Below are 18,493 nucleotides of genomic sequence, written 5' to 3' on the forward strand. Positions count from 1 at the left end.
TTTCCTATGAATGAACAAACAGATACAGATACACTGCAGAGAGGCAATGCTACCACCACGGGGGGGAGAGTAAGTGTGAATAGCCTGCAAGACTTGCATGAGCCATCCTTAGTCATACTCCCGCCTGTCTAAGCAGTGAGAGTTGCCATCCAGTTACAAGTAATTGATGTAAAAAAAACAAAATAAATCAAAACCAGCTGTCTTTTATATGGCTGGAAACATGCAGTGTGGTACCAGGGAGTGAGCAGTGCTGTACCCACGCACCTGTTGTCTGGAATGTCCCTCTCATCTTATTCAGGCTCCCCTCATTTGGGCTGCTCTCCTGCAGCTGTGAATATGTACACCTTGTTAGGAGGTTGACAGTTCTGGCAGAGGGAGAGACAGGGAAGTAGCTTGTTATGAAGAACAGGCTAACTTTATGTCAATCCCTGCTATGCAGAGACAGGAAATACAAAAACAGACAAATAATAAACAGGAGATCTCCTTCAGAATACGGAAAACTAAAAATCGACTTTTCACTTCAGTCTAAATGAATTAATAGAGCAAGCCACATGATGTCAAGTTAAATATTTGAATGTACCGAGCTAAAAGCTAATTGACCCCAGCCACTCTGCTAATAAAACAGCATGGTAGACTGGATATCAAAATGAGATTTGCCTCAGAAACATGTGGCCGGCCTGCTCATTATGACCAGCCCCTCTGTAATCCCTATTTGCCGCTCATCCAGCTCTGTCATGCCTCTGCTGTAATTACACTGCGTCCTATATCACGGGGAAATGCTAACAGATTCAACAAATCGCTGGTCAGCATTATAGACTTACAGTGATTGGGGCTGTCTGTGGGGCTGCTTATCACAGCTCTGTGTGACGCTATAAAATACAGAGAGCTGGGGTCACCAAACAAGCAAAATGGCTAATTCAAGACTTTATAATGCACTGTTTCTAAGTAATCATAGCTAATGTTTCCTAAATGTAATGTAGTACATTGTAACATACAATGTAAATACTCGCTTACTTTTTTACAGTCAAATATTTGAGGGTGTGATATTGTGTAAATAAGTTGACATGATTCTTATTCTTATTTCTTATTAAAACAAATACAGAAATTGCATTAGTAAAAACTCAATTAGCAGCTTCAACCGAAACTGCTGGTGTTACACAAACCAGTTCTAATCAATATTTGTAACAATAAGTGACCACAAAACTACAGCCTAAACAATGCTGGAGTTATATCTGTGATTAGGTGGAGATGTGTGTGTGTTGTTCAGACAAAGGTGGGTGCATATGAGATAATGTAATGTGCTCTCCTTCTCTCCCTCATCAGCTGTAATGATCAGAGCTGTGAGGATTAAGTACCAATGTCCCAGTAAAGGAGCTTTGCACTGCCAAATGAAGGAACACTGGCTGTCCTAAGCTGCCTAATTTGCTCACATGCAGACGATGCTACAGCACCCTTAGATTGGATTAAAAGCACAGGAATGGTGTGGAGTGCCTTATTGTGGCTAGCAGTGGAACTGCAGGGGGAAGATGCATGGACACATTAGAAATACCGAATCAACAGATGCAACACAGGCACTTTTTTTTTTTTTTTTTTTAAACATAACCAACAACAAAATTTACTAAGTAAAATAAAGTTTTGCAGGGCAGTTGGGACATTTTTCCAAATTCATGGACAATTCACTATAACCCTCGCTTCCATGAAAAAATCATTATCATCACAAATCGAAAGCTGTCATTTCTTCTTGATCTATCGGATTAAAGCTTTCCTGATTTGTATTGGCCTTTTAATTTGTAAGATATCAATCACCATGTATGGTACATTTGCTTATTTGTGTGCACTAATAAAAAGACAAATGTGCACAACTTCACAGGCTTCTGGATTCATATGAATTTTATTGGTACCTGAAAAAATAGGTTGTGAGCCAGATTAATGTTGAGAAACCAGCTAACCCAAGGAGGTACAACACACATGATCAACCACTGGATTCGCTGTGTTTCATGGATAGTAACAGACAAGTAAACAATGCATACCTGCTTCCTGCTGTTTTATACTCTCAGGCTAAGGAAATATCAGTCACAGGGAGGAAGAAACAGGAATTGTGCTTAAATGGGTCATTCACAAGACCGAGTGCATGACAAGCAATACACCGGAAAGATGATGTTTTGTGGTCACAGTCTTTCCCCATAATATTCAGGTTATTGTAACTATAGTGATTAACTTCAAGAGTGAAACAGAGAGGGAAATGGGGTGAACATGTGACAGCATAACTGTGGACTCATGAGGATTTCAGAGTGAGACAGTGGTCGTCTCTGTGTGAAACAGACAGCGTGGAGAAGGCTTGTGACATTGATCTTGCCTTACCACTGGGATCTTTTTCCTCTTTCTCTGTACTGTCAATGCGGCAAATGAGACTGTCCAGACTGATGCATGCAAAGGCTAAGAAAATCCCCTGATTTTCTAATTTGGAAAATCAAATGCAGGAAAACCCCATAATCTATACAAGAGCTGGTATTATTCCTCATATTGTAGTGGAACACTGACCAGCAGCATGGTGCTTGAGAGTGAACTAAAAAAGCATGGGAGGAAATGCATGTGACTGCCGTTGGCATTATTTGTGACGACTTAATCGTATGTAAACTAATTGATATTCGTGCATTGGCCAGGTTAAGCATGCTATGGGAGTAAATGAGGGCTTTAAGACGCTTCTGCGTCAGGCTTATTTGAATAATATAACTGTGCTTGTCATCAAAATGAGCTTATGTGAGCATGTGAAGGTATCTGAGCATTTTGAGACTTTAAAGGAATAGTCTACTGTATACAGGTAGTGTGTTATGAATGTGACTGAATGGGCTTCAACAGATATATTGTACAACTCCAAATACAAACTGTAAATATCATCATAATGGGCTTATGGTAATCAGTGTACAATACTGAGCATTGTGAAATCTTAATGTGGTTTTTACTCTCATATGTGGGAAACAAATACAGTGGTCTGGGGATTGTCTTTAAGATTTAAAAAAATCAAAAAGCATAACAGTTATATAAATAAGAAAAAACATAGCTCCCATTTATATATTATCTTGGTAGCATTAACACCTGTATTATAAGCTACCTGTAAAACAAGTAAAATACAGGAAGGTTTTTAAATATTCAAAACATTTCAACTGAATTTGAAAGATGTAATAACTTGTGTTGATTGTAGCATTAAGCCTCTGGTGTAGCCTAAGCATGAGGAAATGTCCTTTTCTGTGACTGAACACATTTAAATAGCCTGCTAGAGTACCATAACAAGACAACCAAAGGCTATGTGCAAAGGATGGAAAATTAGATTAGCGCTGTAAATGAGGACACATTAAGCGAAGCAAAAAAACTGTGGAACAATATCTAATTTTGGTGACGCTGTTAAAAGAGGAGACACGCTTCCTGAAGTGTTTAATTACCTGTCCGGAGTGTTCACGTCAATTCAGGTTATAGTGGGATGTTGTTCCCACTCCCTGGTAGGTTAAAATCTATCACCTAGCACCCAGGAAGTGTAAAGAGCAGCATCAAGACTGTAAAAATAAGACAAAGTTTGAATTCAAAATAAAAGTTTTCACAATACAAAAAACCCCGTTAAATGACACAATAAAAAAAAGACGTATACTAGATTAAATTCAAACTGTTGACATAACATACTATATATGAAGCAAGCGCCACAAGGCATTTCAGCAAATGTGAAAAGGGTTGAAGAATATATTCATTGCTCATAATACGTTTTCCTGGTATATTCTGTGATGTCATTTTGGTATTTCTTCCCTTTTATAATGATGTATGTGGCTCATATGCCTATATTAAAAATGACTGTCCTGTTTTTGTGCTATAAAAAAAACAATAAACAGCTTGGATTTACTTTAATTTGAAAAGTTTACATAACCGGAAGTTATGTTTCCTATTTTATCGAACTTGGATACAGTTCTCCAACTTTAGGCTTTATTGTAGCGAAACTATCTCGGAGTCGGAGACACCGACTGCAGTGGAACAGCTGTCACAGTGCTACTCATACTGTGGTACCACCATGACTGCATGTTTGACTCGTTTCTGACGGTGGAGAGGCAGCGTGTTTCCGTGATGTCCGTTACCGTAGAGGCGTTTCCACGGTGGTCAAACTGAAAACTTAAAGGAGCAAAAACTTTGAGCGAGGAGACTTTCTTTTTTTTTTTCTCCCCAGACTTTCCCCTGTTATCACTAGACAGCGTAACAAAGCGATGGCATACACTACTGTTTCGATATGGGCATTTGTTTTTAGTGTATACTTCGACGTGTCAAAGTGTTACTTTGCTATACCGCTCAAAATATACTCCGGGAGATACAATGTATCCTCGGATCATGTGGATTTGACCCGGAGAGTCGCGTTAACGTCAGATGGAACCGGCCTGTCTTTGGCCTCTGATCCCACCGGTACCGTGAACTTTCTGGACATGGTAAACAACTTGCAGGGGGACTATGGAAGAGGCTACTACATAGAAATGTCGATTGGTACTCCTGGTCAAAAGGTAATGTAGTCGCAAACACTGTTTACTTTTAAATGTTTTTGTTTGACACCTGTGTTTTTTTCAGTTTTTATAAGACTATTTAAGGTTTTTAAACAGAATGAAACTGAATGTACTTTCCCCTACTTTCCTTTTATTGTTTTAGTTTCATTGTGTTCACACAGGGTCATGTGCTATATTCAGACACTTAACTGTGTGTGTGTGTGTGTGTGTGTGTGTGTGTGTGTGTGTGTGTGTGAGAGAGAGTGAGAGTGTGAGTGAGTGTGTATGAGTGTGTGAGTGAGTGAGTGAGTGAGAGAGAACAGAACAGAGGCCGGTCGGTCCACAATGTGACCCATTCAAGGCAGCTGAGTGTTGATTGCTTCACCCCAAGGCTCATGCAATATTTCATATATTTACATACACTTAATGATTGTTTTATGACCCTAACAGCGGAACAACGACCTGGGTCATGGGAAGATTAGGGCATATCTTGCTATCACTGTCCTTATTAAACAAAATCAGCTCTTTTTTCCCCTTTCCCCAGGCTGGCAGGACGGTTGCATTAGCTGCCTCAAGTCTGCACAGCCTTTGGGTCTGGAGGTAGACTAAAGCCCTGCTCACATGCACTCACATGATGCTGCCTGTGAGGACCTCTCTTTCTTACCAGGCAGCTGATGGGGATTATGAGGCTCCCAGGGAGCAAAGAGCAGCTCCACAGTTTAGTACAAAAACAGCACGAGCCCTCCAGGTACATTTCGCTGCTTATTTTCTTTTGGTTGCACGGAAATAGGCCCGTGTAATTCGCTGTCGTTTTATACTGCTTGTTATGTAAAGTGCCTAATGAGATCATATTAATGATTAAGGGGGACTAAATGGTCCCGGAAGAGTTGGCATGGGGTGGGGGGGGGGGATTCTCCCAGTCACTATTAAAAATACATGACGCATTAGGGTGTTGTAGGTTTAAGGCAGTGCTTTGCCATTGTGTTGTAAGAAGATGCGTTTGGAATGGAGCTTAATCCGAAGGTGAATTATCTCATTAGTGACTTGACCTGTTGTTCCCGAGCCATCTCAAGTTAAACAGATCAGAGATTTTAAGAGTCTTTGGTGGCAAGGCTCAGATCCTCAGGCTCACAGAGGCTTATCAGTGCTATACCTGCCACGTCATAATGCAGTACGTGTAAGAGTACAACTTTACAACCAGTCCAGAGTTGCACTTTGGAAAATACACTTAATAATATCTGCTCAAAGGAGGAAACTCTCCAAATCGAATGTTTGTTAACGTTGTTATTCCTGTGGACCATCCTCGAACTGCATAGAGAGCAACTAGTACACTAAGCTATGCACGCCCTTTAACCAGGCACAGCTGTGTTTGCTTATCAGTAATCAACAGTCAACCGATAACTGAATGAATAACAACAGATTTACAACAGCATCATCGGACTACTTCGTAATTAATACCCAGTAGAAAAACTGATTTCAAGGATCACTTATCAAACAAATCACCGGTTTTATCTTACGAGAAGCAACTCAAAAAATCCTTTGTTCCATATGGGAGTAAATATAATAATAAATACAGCAAGTCTCAACAAAACATTATTAACATATTTTATTAGTTATCTGCATTTAGGATGCTTGTGCTGAATCTCTCTGTTTTTAAGATCCTCAGTGTTTTATGAGTCATTTAAACAAGTACTGTCTATCTATAGCTAATAGGACTAATGTTTTTAGTTATTTATACACAGTATATTGGTATTCTGAAAGGCATCTGTGATGCCAGGGGTGCCTCACCTGGTGAATTCTAACAGACCGTTGTCACATTTCGACTTGTCAGGTGCAACTTAATAAACACTAACAATGGCTCAGTTTCCTGCTATGACATGACAAAGATAAAGCTGTGACAAAGGTCTATTTGGGCTCTTGTGTCAAGTGACTTGCTGTCTGCACAGCCTGAGGAAGCTCAAGAAGAAGTGAACATTGAGTTGAATACTTAATGTTTTTAACAAATACTACTTTGAATATTCTACTGATGAATGATGATGTTGTTTTTGAGGAAAATCCGTTCCACCTCTTGATATTTCTCCTCTGATATTCCAGCCTTTTATACTCGCGTGCCTTGTGTATATTTATGGTGAAACCATTATTAAAAAAATGTTTGTGCCAGCAGAGCTCAATCCACGTTGGTTGAGATTGGTTGCGCAGTGCCAAAAAACGTGCTGTAACTCAATACTATTGAGTTATACTCTCAATATTATTCCAACTAAATAATGATGTGATTACAGGGCTGCGGTGTTAAATGAGGCACTATTCAAATGAGCCAATAATTGCCGCATCTGTTAGCAATGCGGCACAGCCGGGCGGAGGTGTCGGATGGAGAAGCCTCACATCTGCTAATTGGTACAAACAGGTAGCAGATGCACATTGCCGCCACGGAGCCACTGCCAATTAGACAAGTGAGCGCTCAACTGCAGGCTGCCGCAGCAGCAGCGGGGGTGGAGGTTTCGCCTGAGGCTCAGCAGCCGCGCTAAGGGAGGATAGTGTCACCAGAAAAGATACGCGGTGCGGGGATCAGGAAATGCCCCTGCTCCCCCCTCCCGCCATCCCTCCCTCTCGCCACGAGGTTTCAGTATTTTCCAATCTGGCCTGTTTGGCCGGTTCAGGCCTCGTGTGAGAGGACTGATGCCATCTGCACGGCAGCAGTGGGGGTTTTAGATGGCACAGCCACAGCGATGGGGACCAGGGCCGGTCCAATGAGGAGGAACTGATAAGCCCGACTCCCATTGGACGGGCCAACCAGGGCTTCCTGTGCCCGACTGAACCGGTCGATAACACATTGTTGATAATTGCAGGGTTTTTCCCTCCCCAAGTGTTTTATGGTGACTTCATGCACAAATGAGCACGACAGTGGGATCTTGGCTGAAATAAATAATTAATAATAGTGAGGAAATAGTGTGATGTAATGATGAACATGCTCCAGTTAGACATGGTGTAGGTGTGACAGGCTGGAGGAACTAAGCTTGAGGAAGTGGATTTCTTCACGCAATTATTGGAATTCCTTGTTCCTTTGCCTGTCAAACACTTACATGTTTTAAATAAACTACTTCCTGCTGTTCTGGTCTTTCTAAAACGGGGGTAGGCAACCATAGGCACATGTGCAACCAAGTGTGCAAGAGTTTTTTTTTTAGGGTCGTTTAAGTGCCCTCTCATCCCCGTGCTACCTCTTTCCCAACATGCTGAATGAACCCTTTTTTCTGTAATCTATATTTCCAATGACTGTGTCAAGGGACATCATTGAAAAGCTACTGTATGGACCTCTTTGTTGTTGAGTCATCCGGTGGCCATGGGGCATTGGCTTCATGACCTCGCCATGGTGAGAAACGCTCGCTAGTGAGTGTTAATGTGGCCACTGCTCAGTAGTGGAGGTGACAGAAGTCTGCAGGCTAATTAGTTCCTGCTCGTTGACTTGATGCCTGGAAGACAAGATTATCTCAACCGCTGTTAGCTGGTCTCCACTGTGGTCATGACACACACACACACACACACACCGGCATGGCTGGATAGGTCATAGAGTATGTCAGTAGCTAGAGGCAGTCATGTTTGTCTCAGAGATCACACAGAGAGCAATTATATTACAGATGCAATAGTCATTTAATTTCCATATCATGTTTGTGTTTGTATTCACTATATTTAGTTTTTATTGCTGTTCTTCTGCTTTTTCCTCCTCTAATTAATATTATTTGTACAAACAGAACCTTTAATGCCTTAGTGGCATTTTAAAAGTCTTCTTATCAATGTGTCACTCTGTTACTTTTACCCCGTGACTCAGCAGCTCTGTGAGGTCGGGTGGAGTCGGCCTGAAGCAGATAACTATACTGGTTGTTCAAAGAAACTCTCCCATGTGTGTTTCAGGTGAACATCCTGGTGGATACAGGAAGTAGCAACTTCGCCGTGGCTGCAGCTCCACACCCATTTATTACTCACTACTTCGACACTGCGCTGTGAGTGGCTGGGACACTTTGTGTGATCAAAAAAAAAAAAAAAAAAGAATTGTAAACATTCATAATGGGAACAGAGTGGAAATATAGGGATTATTGGGTTGTATTAAAAATTCGACAATTTGGGTGTGCAATACTAGGCCCCCCCCCCCCCCCCCCCCCCCCCGCCCCAAATACGTTAACTATTAAAAGGTATGCTTTTTAAATTGAATGTTGCAAAAATTCGGCAGCTTAACTACCCTTGAAAAACCCTAAATGCGATACACAAACTCTTGTTGTTGAATAGCATGATCTCTGCTATGTAATGTCTGTCTTACATGTATCTTTTGAGATGGCCCGTTTATTACAGTCCTAAATCACCACACATTTAGCTTTTTTACCTACCACAGGCCTTTGTAACTATTCACACTGCTCGCCTTCGTCCCCTGTGTTTAGCTCCGGCACCTACCAGTCATCTGGCCGGACTGTGGCTGTCAGGTACACTCAGGGCAACTGGGAAGGTGAACTGGGCACTGACCGTGTCTCCATTCCCAACGGCCCAAATGGGAATTTCACCATCAACATAGCTGCCATCCTGTCATCTGAGGGCTTCTTCCTTCCTGGGGTCAACTGGCAGGGCATCCTGGGCCTGGCCTATCCCACACTGGCAAGGGTGAGAGAGAGAGAGAGAGAGAGAGGCTCTTAAAGTTTAAATCTTACTTTGAATGGTAGTTCAAGGAGGCTACGTTTTGTTTTTTTTAACGGGCCATACGTTTTTTTTTGTTTTTTACATTTGCAGTCCCAAAACAATACAATAAAATACAAACAAACAAAAGCAAAACAGTCTGCAAAACAATACATCACATATTAAAAAACACCATACAAAATAAACATTACACAGTCTCCATATTGGAAAACAGTTGGTTCCATACAAAGTTTAAGATCAGTGATCACATGATTGTTTTTTCTTGAGCTTCTTATTTTTTCTTTTTTAAAAGTGCTATTGGGAGCATTTCTGTTGCCTCTCCCGGCGGCTCGTAGCTTACTGTGCTAACAGCGCTAACAGTGCAAGCTACATCAAAAATAGGACAGGGGTCCTCCTGTTCCTCTGGTATTCCACCACAAGCTCAATGGTTTTGCTGATATTCAGCTTCAGGTGATTGCCGTTGCACCATGTGATGAAGCTCTCTATCGGTCCTCTGTACTCTATAATAATAATAGTCTCTAAGTGAAGATAGCAGGCTTCTCACAGGAAGTGATTCACTGGAATCATACATGTCAGTATTGTGAATACTTCCATTTCGCCAAAGAAATACACTTTTTATTAAGTTTCTTCAAAGTCTGGACAGAAATGGATATGAACTTGACTGGTTGGTGGAGGCATTCAACTGTGAGGCGGCCATTCTAGTTATAACTTGTTTTTTTGAGGTCTGACTTTGTGTCGCGATCATTGAGGAATATACCATGAGGTAGGATTGCCATTATTTGCAGTAAAGAACTAAAAGCAGTGCATATCAACAGTAAATGTATAGTATTACTTTTATATGATCTTCATCAAATGATAGCGAAAAAGATATCGGGTTTTATCAAGTTAATCAAGCAGTACTACATGACTTCCTGCTGTCCTACATGCCTTTTACAGCATTGAATAACTTTGAGATCTTATCTGGGTTTAGTCATGGACATTTCACATGACAACAGAGACGTTTCATGTTCATGCTTTATTTTTAGCAACAAGGATGTGATGCTTTTGCATAATAAAAAAACAACTCAAAAGTATTACCCTGTTGTACCAGATCAGTGAATTAGTTTTGTCATGGGTTAATTAATGGACTTGGAACATTCATTTCATTGGATAAAAACTACATATGATTATCCGTAATGAATATCCGATTATATTTTCTCACTTCCATTCTCTGCGCCTCCCCTGAAACTGCTATACAGTGTGTGACACAGGCACAGAACCAAGGTGTCTTTAACGCTATGATATAGTGTCGATGGGACAAGGATGACATCGGTGACATTCGTTCATTCTGTGCCGACCACAGCAACCTTTGGTAGCGAATGCCAGTGATGGAGGGGCAGATATGCTCACACTGACCACTTTGTTTCTGCTGGCGTCTCCTGAGCGTTCACGGTCAACTTTCCCGAGGGCTGTTTGTCATGCGTGACTTGAAAACGCAGCACTGATCTGAAGAAGACAGGATGCCCTACCAGAGAGGAGAACATTCTAGACCACTGCTACACCACAATCAGCAGGGCCTATCACGCCGTCCCTCGTGCTGCACTGGGACTCTCTGACCACGTCATGGTCCATCTGATTCCTGCTTACAGGCAGAAATTAAAGCTCTGCAAACCTGTGGTGAGGAAATTCAAGAAGTGGACCAGTGAAGCTATGGAGGACCTTCGAGCGTGTTTGGACTGTACAGACTGGGATGTTTTCAGGACTGCTACCAACAGTCTGGATGAGTACACAGAGGCTGTGACTTCATATATCAGCTTCTGTGAGGACAGCTGTGTTCCATCAAGCACCAGGGTGAGTTGCAACAATGACAAACCCTGGTTCACAGCAGAACTCAGAAAGCTAAGGCTGCAGAAAGATCAGGCTTTTAGGAGTGGGGACAAGGACTTGTACAAAGAGTCAAAGTACAGGTTTAGCAAGGCGGTGAGAGATGCTAAACGACTGTACTCTGAGAAACTGCAACATCAGCTCTCAGCCAATGACTCTGCTTCTGTCTGGAGAGGTCTCAGACAGATTACCAACTACAAGCCAAAAGCCCCCCACTCCATGAACGACCTCCGCCCGGCAGACGAGCTGAATGAGTTCTACTGCAGATTCGAAAGACAATGGGACAGTCCTGACTCCATCAACCAGCCCCAGACCACCAGCTCAGCAGGGGCCCATGCCTCTGTATCACCCATCCCAGTGTCCCCCCCACCCCCCTCCCCAGTGACGACTCTCTCTATTCTGGAGAGTGACGTCAACAGGCTTTTTAAAAAACGGAACCCCGCAAAGCAGCCGGCCCAGACTGTCTCCCCCTCCACCCTGAAGCATTGTGCTGATCAGCTGTCTCTGGTGTTCACAGACATCTTTAACACCTCCCTGGAGACATGCCAGCCTGCTTCAAGGCCTCCCCCATCATCCCTGGCCCTAAAAAAACCTGGGAAGCTGGGAAAGCACGTCTCAGCCTCCAGGACCATCAGCACCGGTTCCCCCCAAGGCTGCGTTCTTTCCCCTCTGCTCTTCTCCCTGTACACCAACAGCTGCACCTCCACTCACCAGTCCGTCAAGCTCCTGAAGTTCGCGGATGACACCACCCTCATTGGACTCATCTCTGGTGGGGATGAGTGGGAGACTGACCATCTGGTGACCTGGTGCGGTCTGAACAACCTAGAGCTCAACGCTCTAAAGACAGTGGAGATGGTTGTGGATTTCAGGAAGAACGCAGCCCCACCAGCCCCTATCACTCTGTGTGACTCCCCCGTCTACGTGGTGGAGTCCTTCCGCTTCCTGGGCTCCATCATAACCCAGGACCTCAAGTGGGAGCTGAACATCAGCTCCATCACCAAGAAGGCTCAGCAGAGGATGTACTTCCTGAGGCAGCTGAAGAAATTCATCCTGCCAAAGTCAATGATGGTGCATTTCTACAGAGCCATCATTGAGTCCATCCTCTGCTCCTCCATCACAGTCTGGTACGCTGCAGCCACTGCCAAGGACAAGGGCAGACTGCAGCGCATCATTCGCTCTGCTGAGGGGGTGATTGGTTGCAATCTGCCCTCCCTCCAGGACCTGTTCGCTTCAAGGACCCTGAAGCGAGCACGAAAGATTGTAGCCGACCCCTCTCACCCTGGACATGATCTGTTTGTGCCCCTTCCATCTGGCAGGAGGCTGCGGTCCATCAGAACCAAGACCTCACGCCACACAAACAGTTTCTTCCCGTCCGCAGTCGGGCTCATTAACAAAGCCCGGGTCCCCCACTGACTGTCATCCCCAGGACATTTCCTTCTGGGCTCTCCCCTGCACATCCCTGTTTCTTTATTTAAACACTCTCGTCACTTTTAACATTTCACTTACACTTCACTTGTTTTACAGTCCTGTTATCTGTTTTGTTGTGCACTTTATTTTATATTTTATTGTAAATTTAATATGTTTCTATTTCTCGCACTGTGTTGATTGCTGATAGTTTAATGTTATTGTTTATTGTTAAATGTTACGCACCAACCGCCACGACAAATTCCTTGTAGGTGCAAACTTTCTTGGCAATAAATGGTTCTGATTCTGATTCTGAGAGAACATCCTTTAGTCAAGAGGCACACCACCGTCTCATTCACAAGTCCACATGCGCATTCTTACGGATACACTCGTACACAGTGGTCAGAATTATTTATTTATTTGTTTTTTCAATAGTTTTCAGTTCAGTTGTGTATTTCTTTAATTCACACAAAACATTTCGTTTTTACATTTTCATACTCTTTTTTTTTTTCTTTTTTTTTTTTTTTTCTGACCGTAATTAATTTATTTTACTGGCTGTCTATACTTAATGTACTCTGTCAGTATGATACTCATGTGTTAATGATTGCACATCTCCTGTCTCTCGATTAGCCGGACTCGTCCGTGGAGCCCTTCTTCAACTCTTTGGTGCAACAGCTGGGAATTCCGGACATCTTTTCCCTCCAGATGTGTGGTGCTGGACTTTCAGCCAGCAACACAGTGGACACCCCTGGAGGCAGCCTTGTGAGTAGTCAGGAGGGGCTGAGTGTGATCAAATTAACTTATACAAAAAGGTTTGATCAAAGGCAAAGACCTTTGACCTAAGCAGTCTTCTGACCCTTTTTTGGATTTAGTAACACGCCCCTAAATGTGTATGTTTTTGTCCATTATGTGCTTCACTCACAGTGGACTGGGATGTGGTTGAGCACTCAGACAAACACTAAAATCCTTAACTAGTGGATCAGACATAGCAGCTGAGAGCAGTTTAGAAACATAATAGCTGGTATCCTCCTCGTCAATGTGGTTTCTCCACTGGAGGTCCAGTCTAGTTAGAGCGGAGCTAATTAAGCTAAGATAGCATCCTGCTGAGAGCAGGTCTGTTGGTGCCTCGCTCACTGCATCTCCATCATGTGACCCACTGACACGAACAGATGGAGTGTGTGTGTGTGTGTGTGTGTGTGTGTGTGTGTGTGTGTGTGTGTGTGTGTGTGTGTGTGTGTGTGTGTGTGTGTGTGTGTGTGTGTGTGTGTGTGTGTGTGTGTGTGTGTGTGTGTGTGTGTGTGTGTGTGTGTGTGTGTGTGTGTGTGTTCTGCCAAATTGTGGAGGGATCCTACAAACCTTTGCTAGAGCGTCCTCTTGTAAGATTTTGTTGTTGTAACCCATAGATGATTGAAAAAGTATTGTTTTTTTTTCCTTCCTTAGATCTTGGGAGGGGCTGAACCAACTCTGTATCAGGGGTCAGTGTGGTACACCCCTATTGTAGAGGAGTGGTACTTCCAAGTGGAGGTTTTGAAGCTGGAGGTTGGCGACCAGAATCTGGAGCTGGACTGCAGAGAGGTATACTTCAAACTAAACTATAACTTATGTTTGAAGCAGAAAAGCAGTAAGTTGGAAACCGATAACATTCTTTCTTTTTTTTTTCTTTTTTTAATCAGGAATTATGAGTTGATTGTATCAAGGTTACAACAAGGAAATGAAACGTGAATTTGAGACGCAGTACTGCAGGGGAATGTACTCGAGAGCTTCCTCGTTTTACATTCTTTAGTTTGCTCAAGGTCCTCCACACTGAGCTGAGAATACTACTACTGCACTTCACTCTTTCTCCCTTTCTTTCAGTATAACATGGATAAAGCTATAGTTGACAGTGGGACGACGCTGCTGCGCCTTCCTGTCAACGTCTTCAATGCGGTGGTAGAAGCCATCACACGCAGCTCTCTGGTAAGCTGCCGTCTCTCCACAGACAGTGATGAAACATGTTGTCAGAGCAAAGCGATGCAGGCGAGGATAGCACACGCTCGCTGCTCAAGGACATGGTGGCTTTGAGAGGAAGGAGCAGGAGTTTTTCTGCTATAAAAATGTGTGTGCGCGGGCGGCAATGCTTTTTTGTCTTTCTTTCCTCATTCTACATTTTTCACCTTCTGTAACTGCACATAAACAGTGCTCAAGGTTAATTTGAACCTGGAAGCAACATTTTCAATTAATGTTCCCACATCCTTGCAGATTAATCCCAAGTGGGGAAAATGAAAGAGAACACAAAAACCTGTTTTGGTGTTGTACTGACCTTCTGATTCTGTGTGTGTCCTTCTGTCTCCCTTTGTCTTTTTCTCTTTGTTTCTCTTTGGTTCAGATCCAGGACTTTTCTTCAGGGTTCTGGGATGGCAGCAAGCTTGCATGCTGGATGAAGGGAGAGACCCCCTGGAGGATTTTCCCCAAGCTGTCCATCTACCTCAGGGCCACGAACACCAGCCAGTCCTTCCGCATCACCATCCTGCCTAAGGTACCGGGATAAACACAAACGCATAAACAAGTAATCGCTTCTGCTCCATCAACACGAAGAGACACGAGCACTCGCTGGTCCCCTTCAATCTCTTGATTTGTCTGTCGTGTCACAGCTGTACATTCAGCCAATCACAGACGAGGACGGCATGTTGGACTGCTTCCGTTTTGGATTGTCTTCGTCAGCTAATGGCCTGGTGATCGGCGCTACTGTTATGGAAGGCTTCTACGTGGTGTTCGACCGCACCCAGCGGAGACTGGGCTTCGCGCTCAGCAGCTGTGCAGGTGAGGGTTCACACAAGACTTTCACTAAGACAGCAAAGTATGTAAAACGTATCGTTTCATGTGTCCGAACATTGTAAGTCAACAGTGTATCCTAAAACGTTAGTGAGAATAATAGTAAACTGCAAACAAGACAGTATTTAATTGTTCAGATTGCCAATATTTTTATATTTTTGTCAGCCTTATGATAACATTTTGTATGTGGTTTGAAATGTGTGTGGCCAATCTCGGTATGCTATTTTTAGTGTTTGCTTTGTAGGGAAGTGCTAAACTTAATTATTCACAGCAGAAAAGACTGAAGTTTGCACAAACTATATATATATATATATATATATATATATATATATATATATATTCATACTACGTAATCAACTAAAATCACCAGAACACTTTGATATCATATTGACTGTCAAGTGTCAACTACTCATACATATCTATATGCTACGTCTCTATAGCTAACGTTGCTGATGATATTGCTTCAAGACATTTAACTTTTAACAAAGAAGACAAATCATAGTCCAGAAGTCTGTAACGTGCCTTATTAACTGATAACTTATGGAAAGGCAAACGGTAAAGTACAAAGTATTATTTAACATTACTCACAGGTTCACTGACCAAAACCCAGAGAATATCCTGCTCATCAGGACCTAAACAGCAAAAGGTTAAACCTTTTAACAGTCACACTTCCCTGTAGTTTTGTGCAAATATGAGCTTGGACAGGGCTTCCAACTCTCATGTTGAAGCACAAAGATCACCTTTGTTCTGTATTAAGCAAACAGACTTGGCAGATGTAGGCTGAAGGTTAAGGATGCAGGCTTGTGACAGTAGGGTTGCCAACTGTAATTTCCGAGCTGGCTGGTGAAATCTAGACAGAGAACTATTCTCATCATCTATTGATGACTTGTCCATGTATAAAAGAATTAACCTTTAAATACTTCAATGATGCCACCATTCTAAGACAACTGTTGCTGTTTTAAGAGGCTCATACATGAGTTTTTATTGCTGGTGCATAGATATTTTAAGTTTTCCAGCACATTTATATTTGACTTTTTACTCGCCAGTCAGACGTGAGACACGCAACGATCTGTCTTGTATCTCTCTGCAGTGAGCGATGGAGAGGCTCTGTCAGAGATCGCAGGGCCCTTCTCAGCAGCAGACGTGGCGGCCAACTGCTCCGGCGGGCGGCTGAAGGAGCCCCTTATGTGGGTGATCTCCTACGCCCTGATGGCGGTCTGCGCGGTGGTCCTCATCATCCTGTTGCTCCTGCTGGTACTGCCCTGCCGCAGAAACCGCTCCGGGGAGATTACCGACGAGTCGTCTCTGGTCCGCCACCGCATCAAGTGACTGAGGGGAAAAGGATGGGCGGACAGGGCGAACAGCGAGCTGAGCCCATCCACAGCGGTGCAGAAAGGGGTGCGGCTCGGCCTGCACCAAACAGGGACGCGTGCCTCTGAATGTCTGACTGATTCTAGACTGGACTCAACGGCTTGGCCCGTGGAGATAGACACATACAGATCAACTGCCTCTTGACAGGAAAATCCAGCCTAAAAACTCTTCTTAAAAACAGCTGTATTCATGCTTCCAATTTCTTGTTTGAGGGTGACCATTGCTTATTCTCACTGATGTCATGTGTGACACAGGGGAAGACAGATGCAATTTCTCCACTGACTGTAGTAAGTCGGTAATGAAATGTAGCTACAGAGCAGTTTTTAGTAGGTATGACGACAGAAGGGTGAAGCAAAGTATAAAACACTTCATCACAAAATAAACTCCAGACGCACACTAAACAGCACACCAGCAATGACGTATGACAGTATCATAACAGCTAAGGGTGGAGTCTTCCTTAGACAAACACAGGACTGCAGGTCCTCAACAACCGTTGGTGCATTCTTGAACAATTTTAAAGTTACTGATTTTCTCTCCAGGCAAACCACCTATTAAGATGTGCCTTTACAGTCTGTGATCAGTGAAGGAATGTTCCTTGTGCCTTCTTATATTTTGAAGTTGACCTCCAGTCCTCTGTTGAGTGAAAGTGATGCCTGTGTACTTTGAAGTTAAGGGGAAAAGCTGCTCAATCAATCACTGTCAATAGGAAGAATATTACTAGAGGTTACTCGCGTTTACAGTGCCTGTAGTGCCATTAAGTCTCAGCTCACTGCTCCTACCAAATGATAAACAGTATCAGCACTTTGAGACTTACTCTGCTGAGTTGCACTTTGTTTAAGTCAATCAAAAGTGGATTATATAGCTAAAGATCAATATTTCTCAATCTGTTATGCAATTTGTTGTGTTAATGTAATCTTACTAATTATGTCCAAGCTTATATTTAATTCTCTTTGAATGTGATTCTATTCATCCAAATGTTTGCTTTTTAGACACTAGATATTCAAGGATACATATTTCTAATGCATATTTTATACAAACAATAAATCAGACGATTTCTGAAACAGACACATTGGAAACACATGCTCATTCTGGCTACATGTGGACGGTTGGCTTTCTTGCAAAGCTGAACGACTTGTTAGCAACAAAAGGTTGTCAAGCGTTATGTTAGTCTCTTTATACAAAGTCAGTGTTTCAAGCTGCACAAATGTGTCACTGTCTGCCAAAATGTAAAGTTGACAAATTAAAGCTACACTTGAATCTTTGAATCTCACCTATTTATAAGTATTTCTTTTCTGTGCCAAAATCGTATTTGTGCTGTAAATAAAATAACTTTGGATGAAATCGAAGATGTAAATCATCTTAAATAAATAAAGGTGTGTTTTTGTGAAAGGTTATGAAAGAACAAGCTGCATGTGGTTTGTGAGTGACTTGTGGTTTTGTTATGTTGGCACACGGTATCTATCTACCAGCTTAAATATCACCATTTATTAAAGTAAACACTTCAACCATATTTACAAAGACTATAATTAAGACTTTAACTACACATGTATCAAATTAAAACAAACTAATTGTTCTGATGAGATAATAGGAAAACATTGTTCATTTGAGCTTCTTATGTGAATTTGAGCATCAACAGTAAATCTAAATGATAAAAACACGGAACAGTAATATGTAGAAAATACATTATGTAACTGATACAGATATTGTTGAGGCATTGATATAAAGATGCATCTTTGCACACTTAAAAAATTAATTGTAAACAAACATCTCAGATGGTTCATCTTTGGTCCTGTCATCCTCAGTCATCTCGATGCTTCTGTAAAGAAAATACAAAATAAAATAAACAAGATGTTTTT

General features: G+C 42.4%; 1 protein-coding gene across 1 annotated transcript; it reads left to right on the forward strand.

Moving 5' to 3' along the window:
- The first annotated feature begins 3,964 nt into the window (after positions 1-3,964).
- Positions 3,965-18,042, forward strand: bace2 (beta-secretase 2). Its single transcript, XM_076101070.1, has 9 exons — positions 3,965-4,532; positions 8,418-8,506; positions 8,939-9,155; positions 13,086-13,217; positions 13,896-14,030; positions 14,310-14,411; positions 14,821-14,970; positions 15,086-15,254; positions 16,357-18,042. Exons 1-9 carry the CDS (start codon positions 4,245-4,247, stop codon positions 16,593-16,595), a joined length of 1,521 nt encoding a protein of 506 aa, XP_075957185.1. The 5' UTR covers positions 3,965-4,244; the 3' UTR covers positions 16,596-18,042.
- The last annotated feature ends 451 nt before the right edge of the window (positions 18,043-18,493 follow it).

The sequence above is a fragment of the Anarhichas minor genome, unplaced genomic scaffold (genome assembly GCF_050575085.1).
Source record: "Anarhichas minor isolate MPS153535 unplaced genomic scaffold, ASM5057508v1 ptg000026l, whole genome shotgun sequence".
Lineage (NCBI taxonomy): Eukaryota > Metazoa > Chordata > Actinopteri > Perciformes > Anarhichadidae > Anarhichas > Anarhichas minor.

Bases quoted from the DNA above. Each gene is read 5' to 3' on its own strand.
- bace2 (XM_076101070.1), top strand. From the start codon at position 4,245: ATGGCATACACTACTGTTTCGATATGGGCATTTGTTTTTAGTGTATAC. The intron at 4,533-8,417 runs GTAATGTAGTCG...TGTGTGTTTCAG, and splicing joins TTGGTACTCCTGGTCAAAAG to GTGAACATCCTGGTGGATAC. The intron at 8,507-8,938 runs GTGAGTGGCTGG...CCCTGTGTTTAG, and splicing joins CACTACTTCGACACTGCGCT to CTCCGGCACCTACCAGTCAT.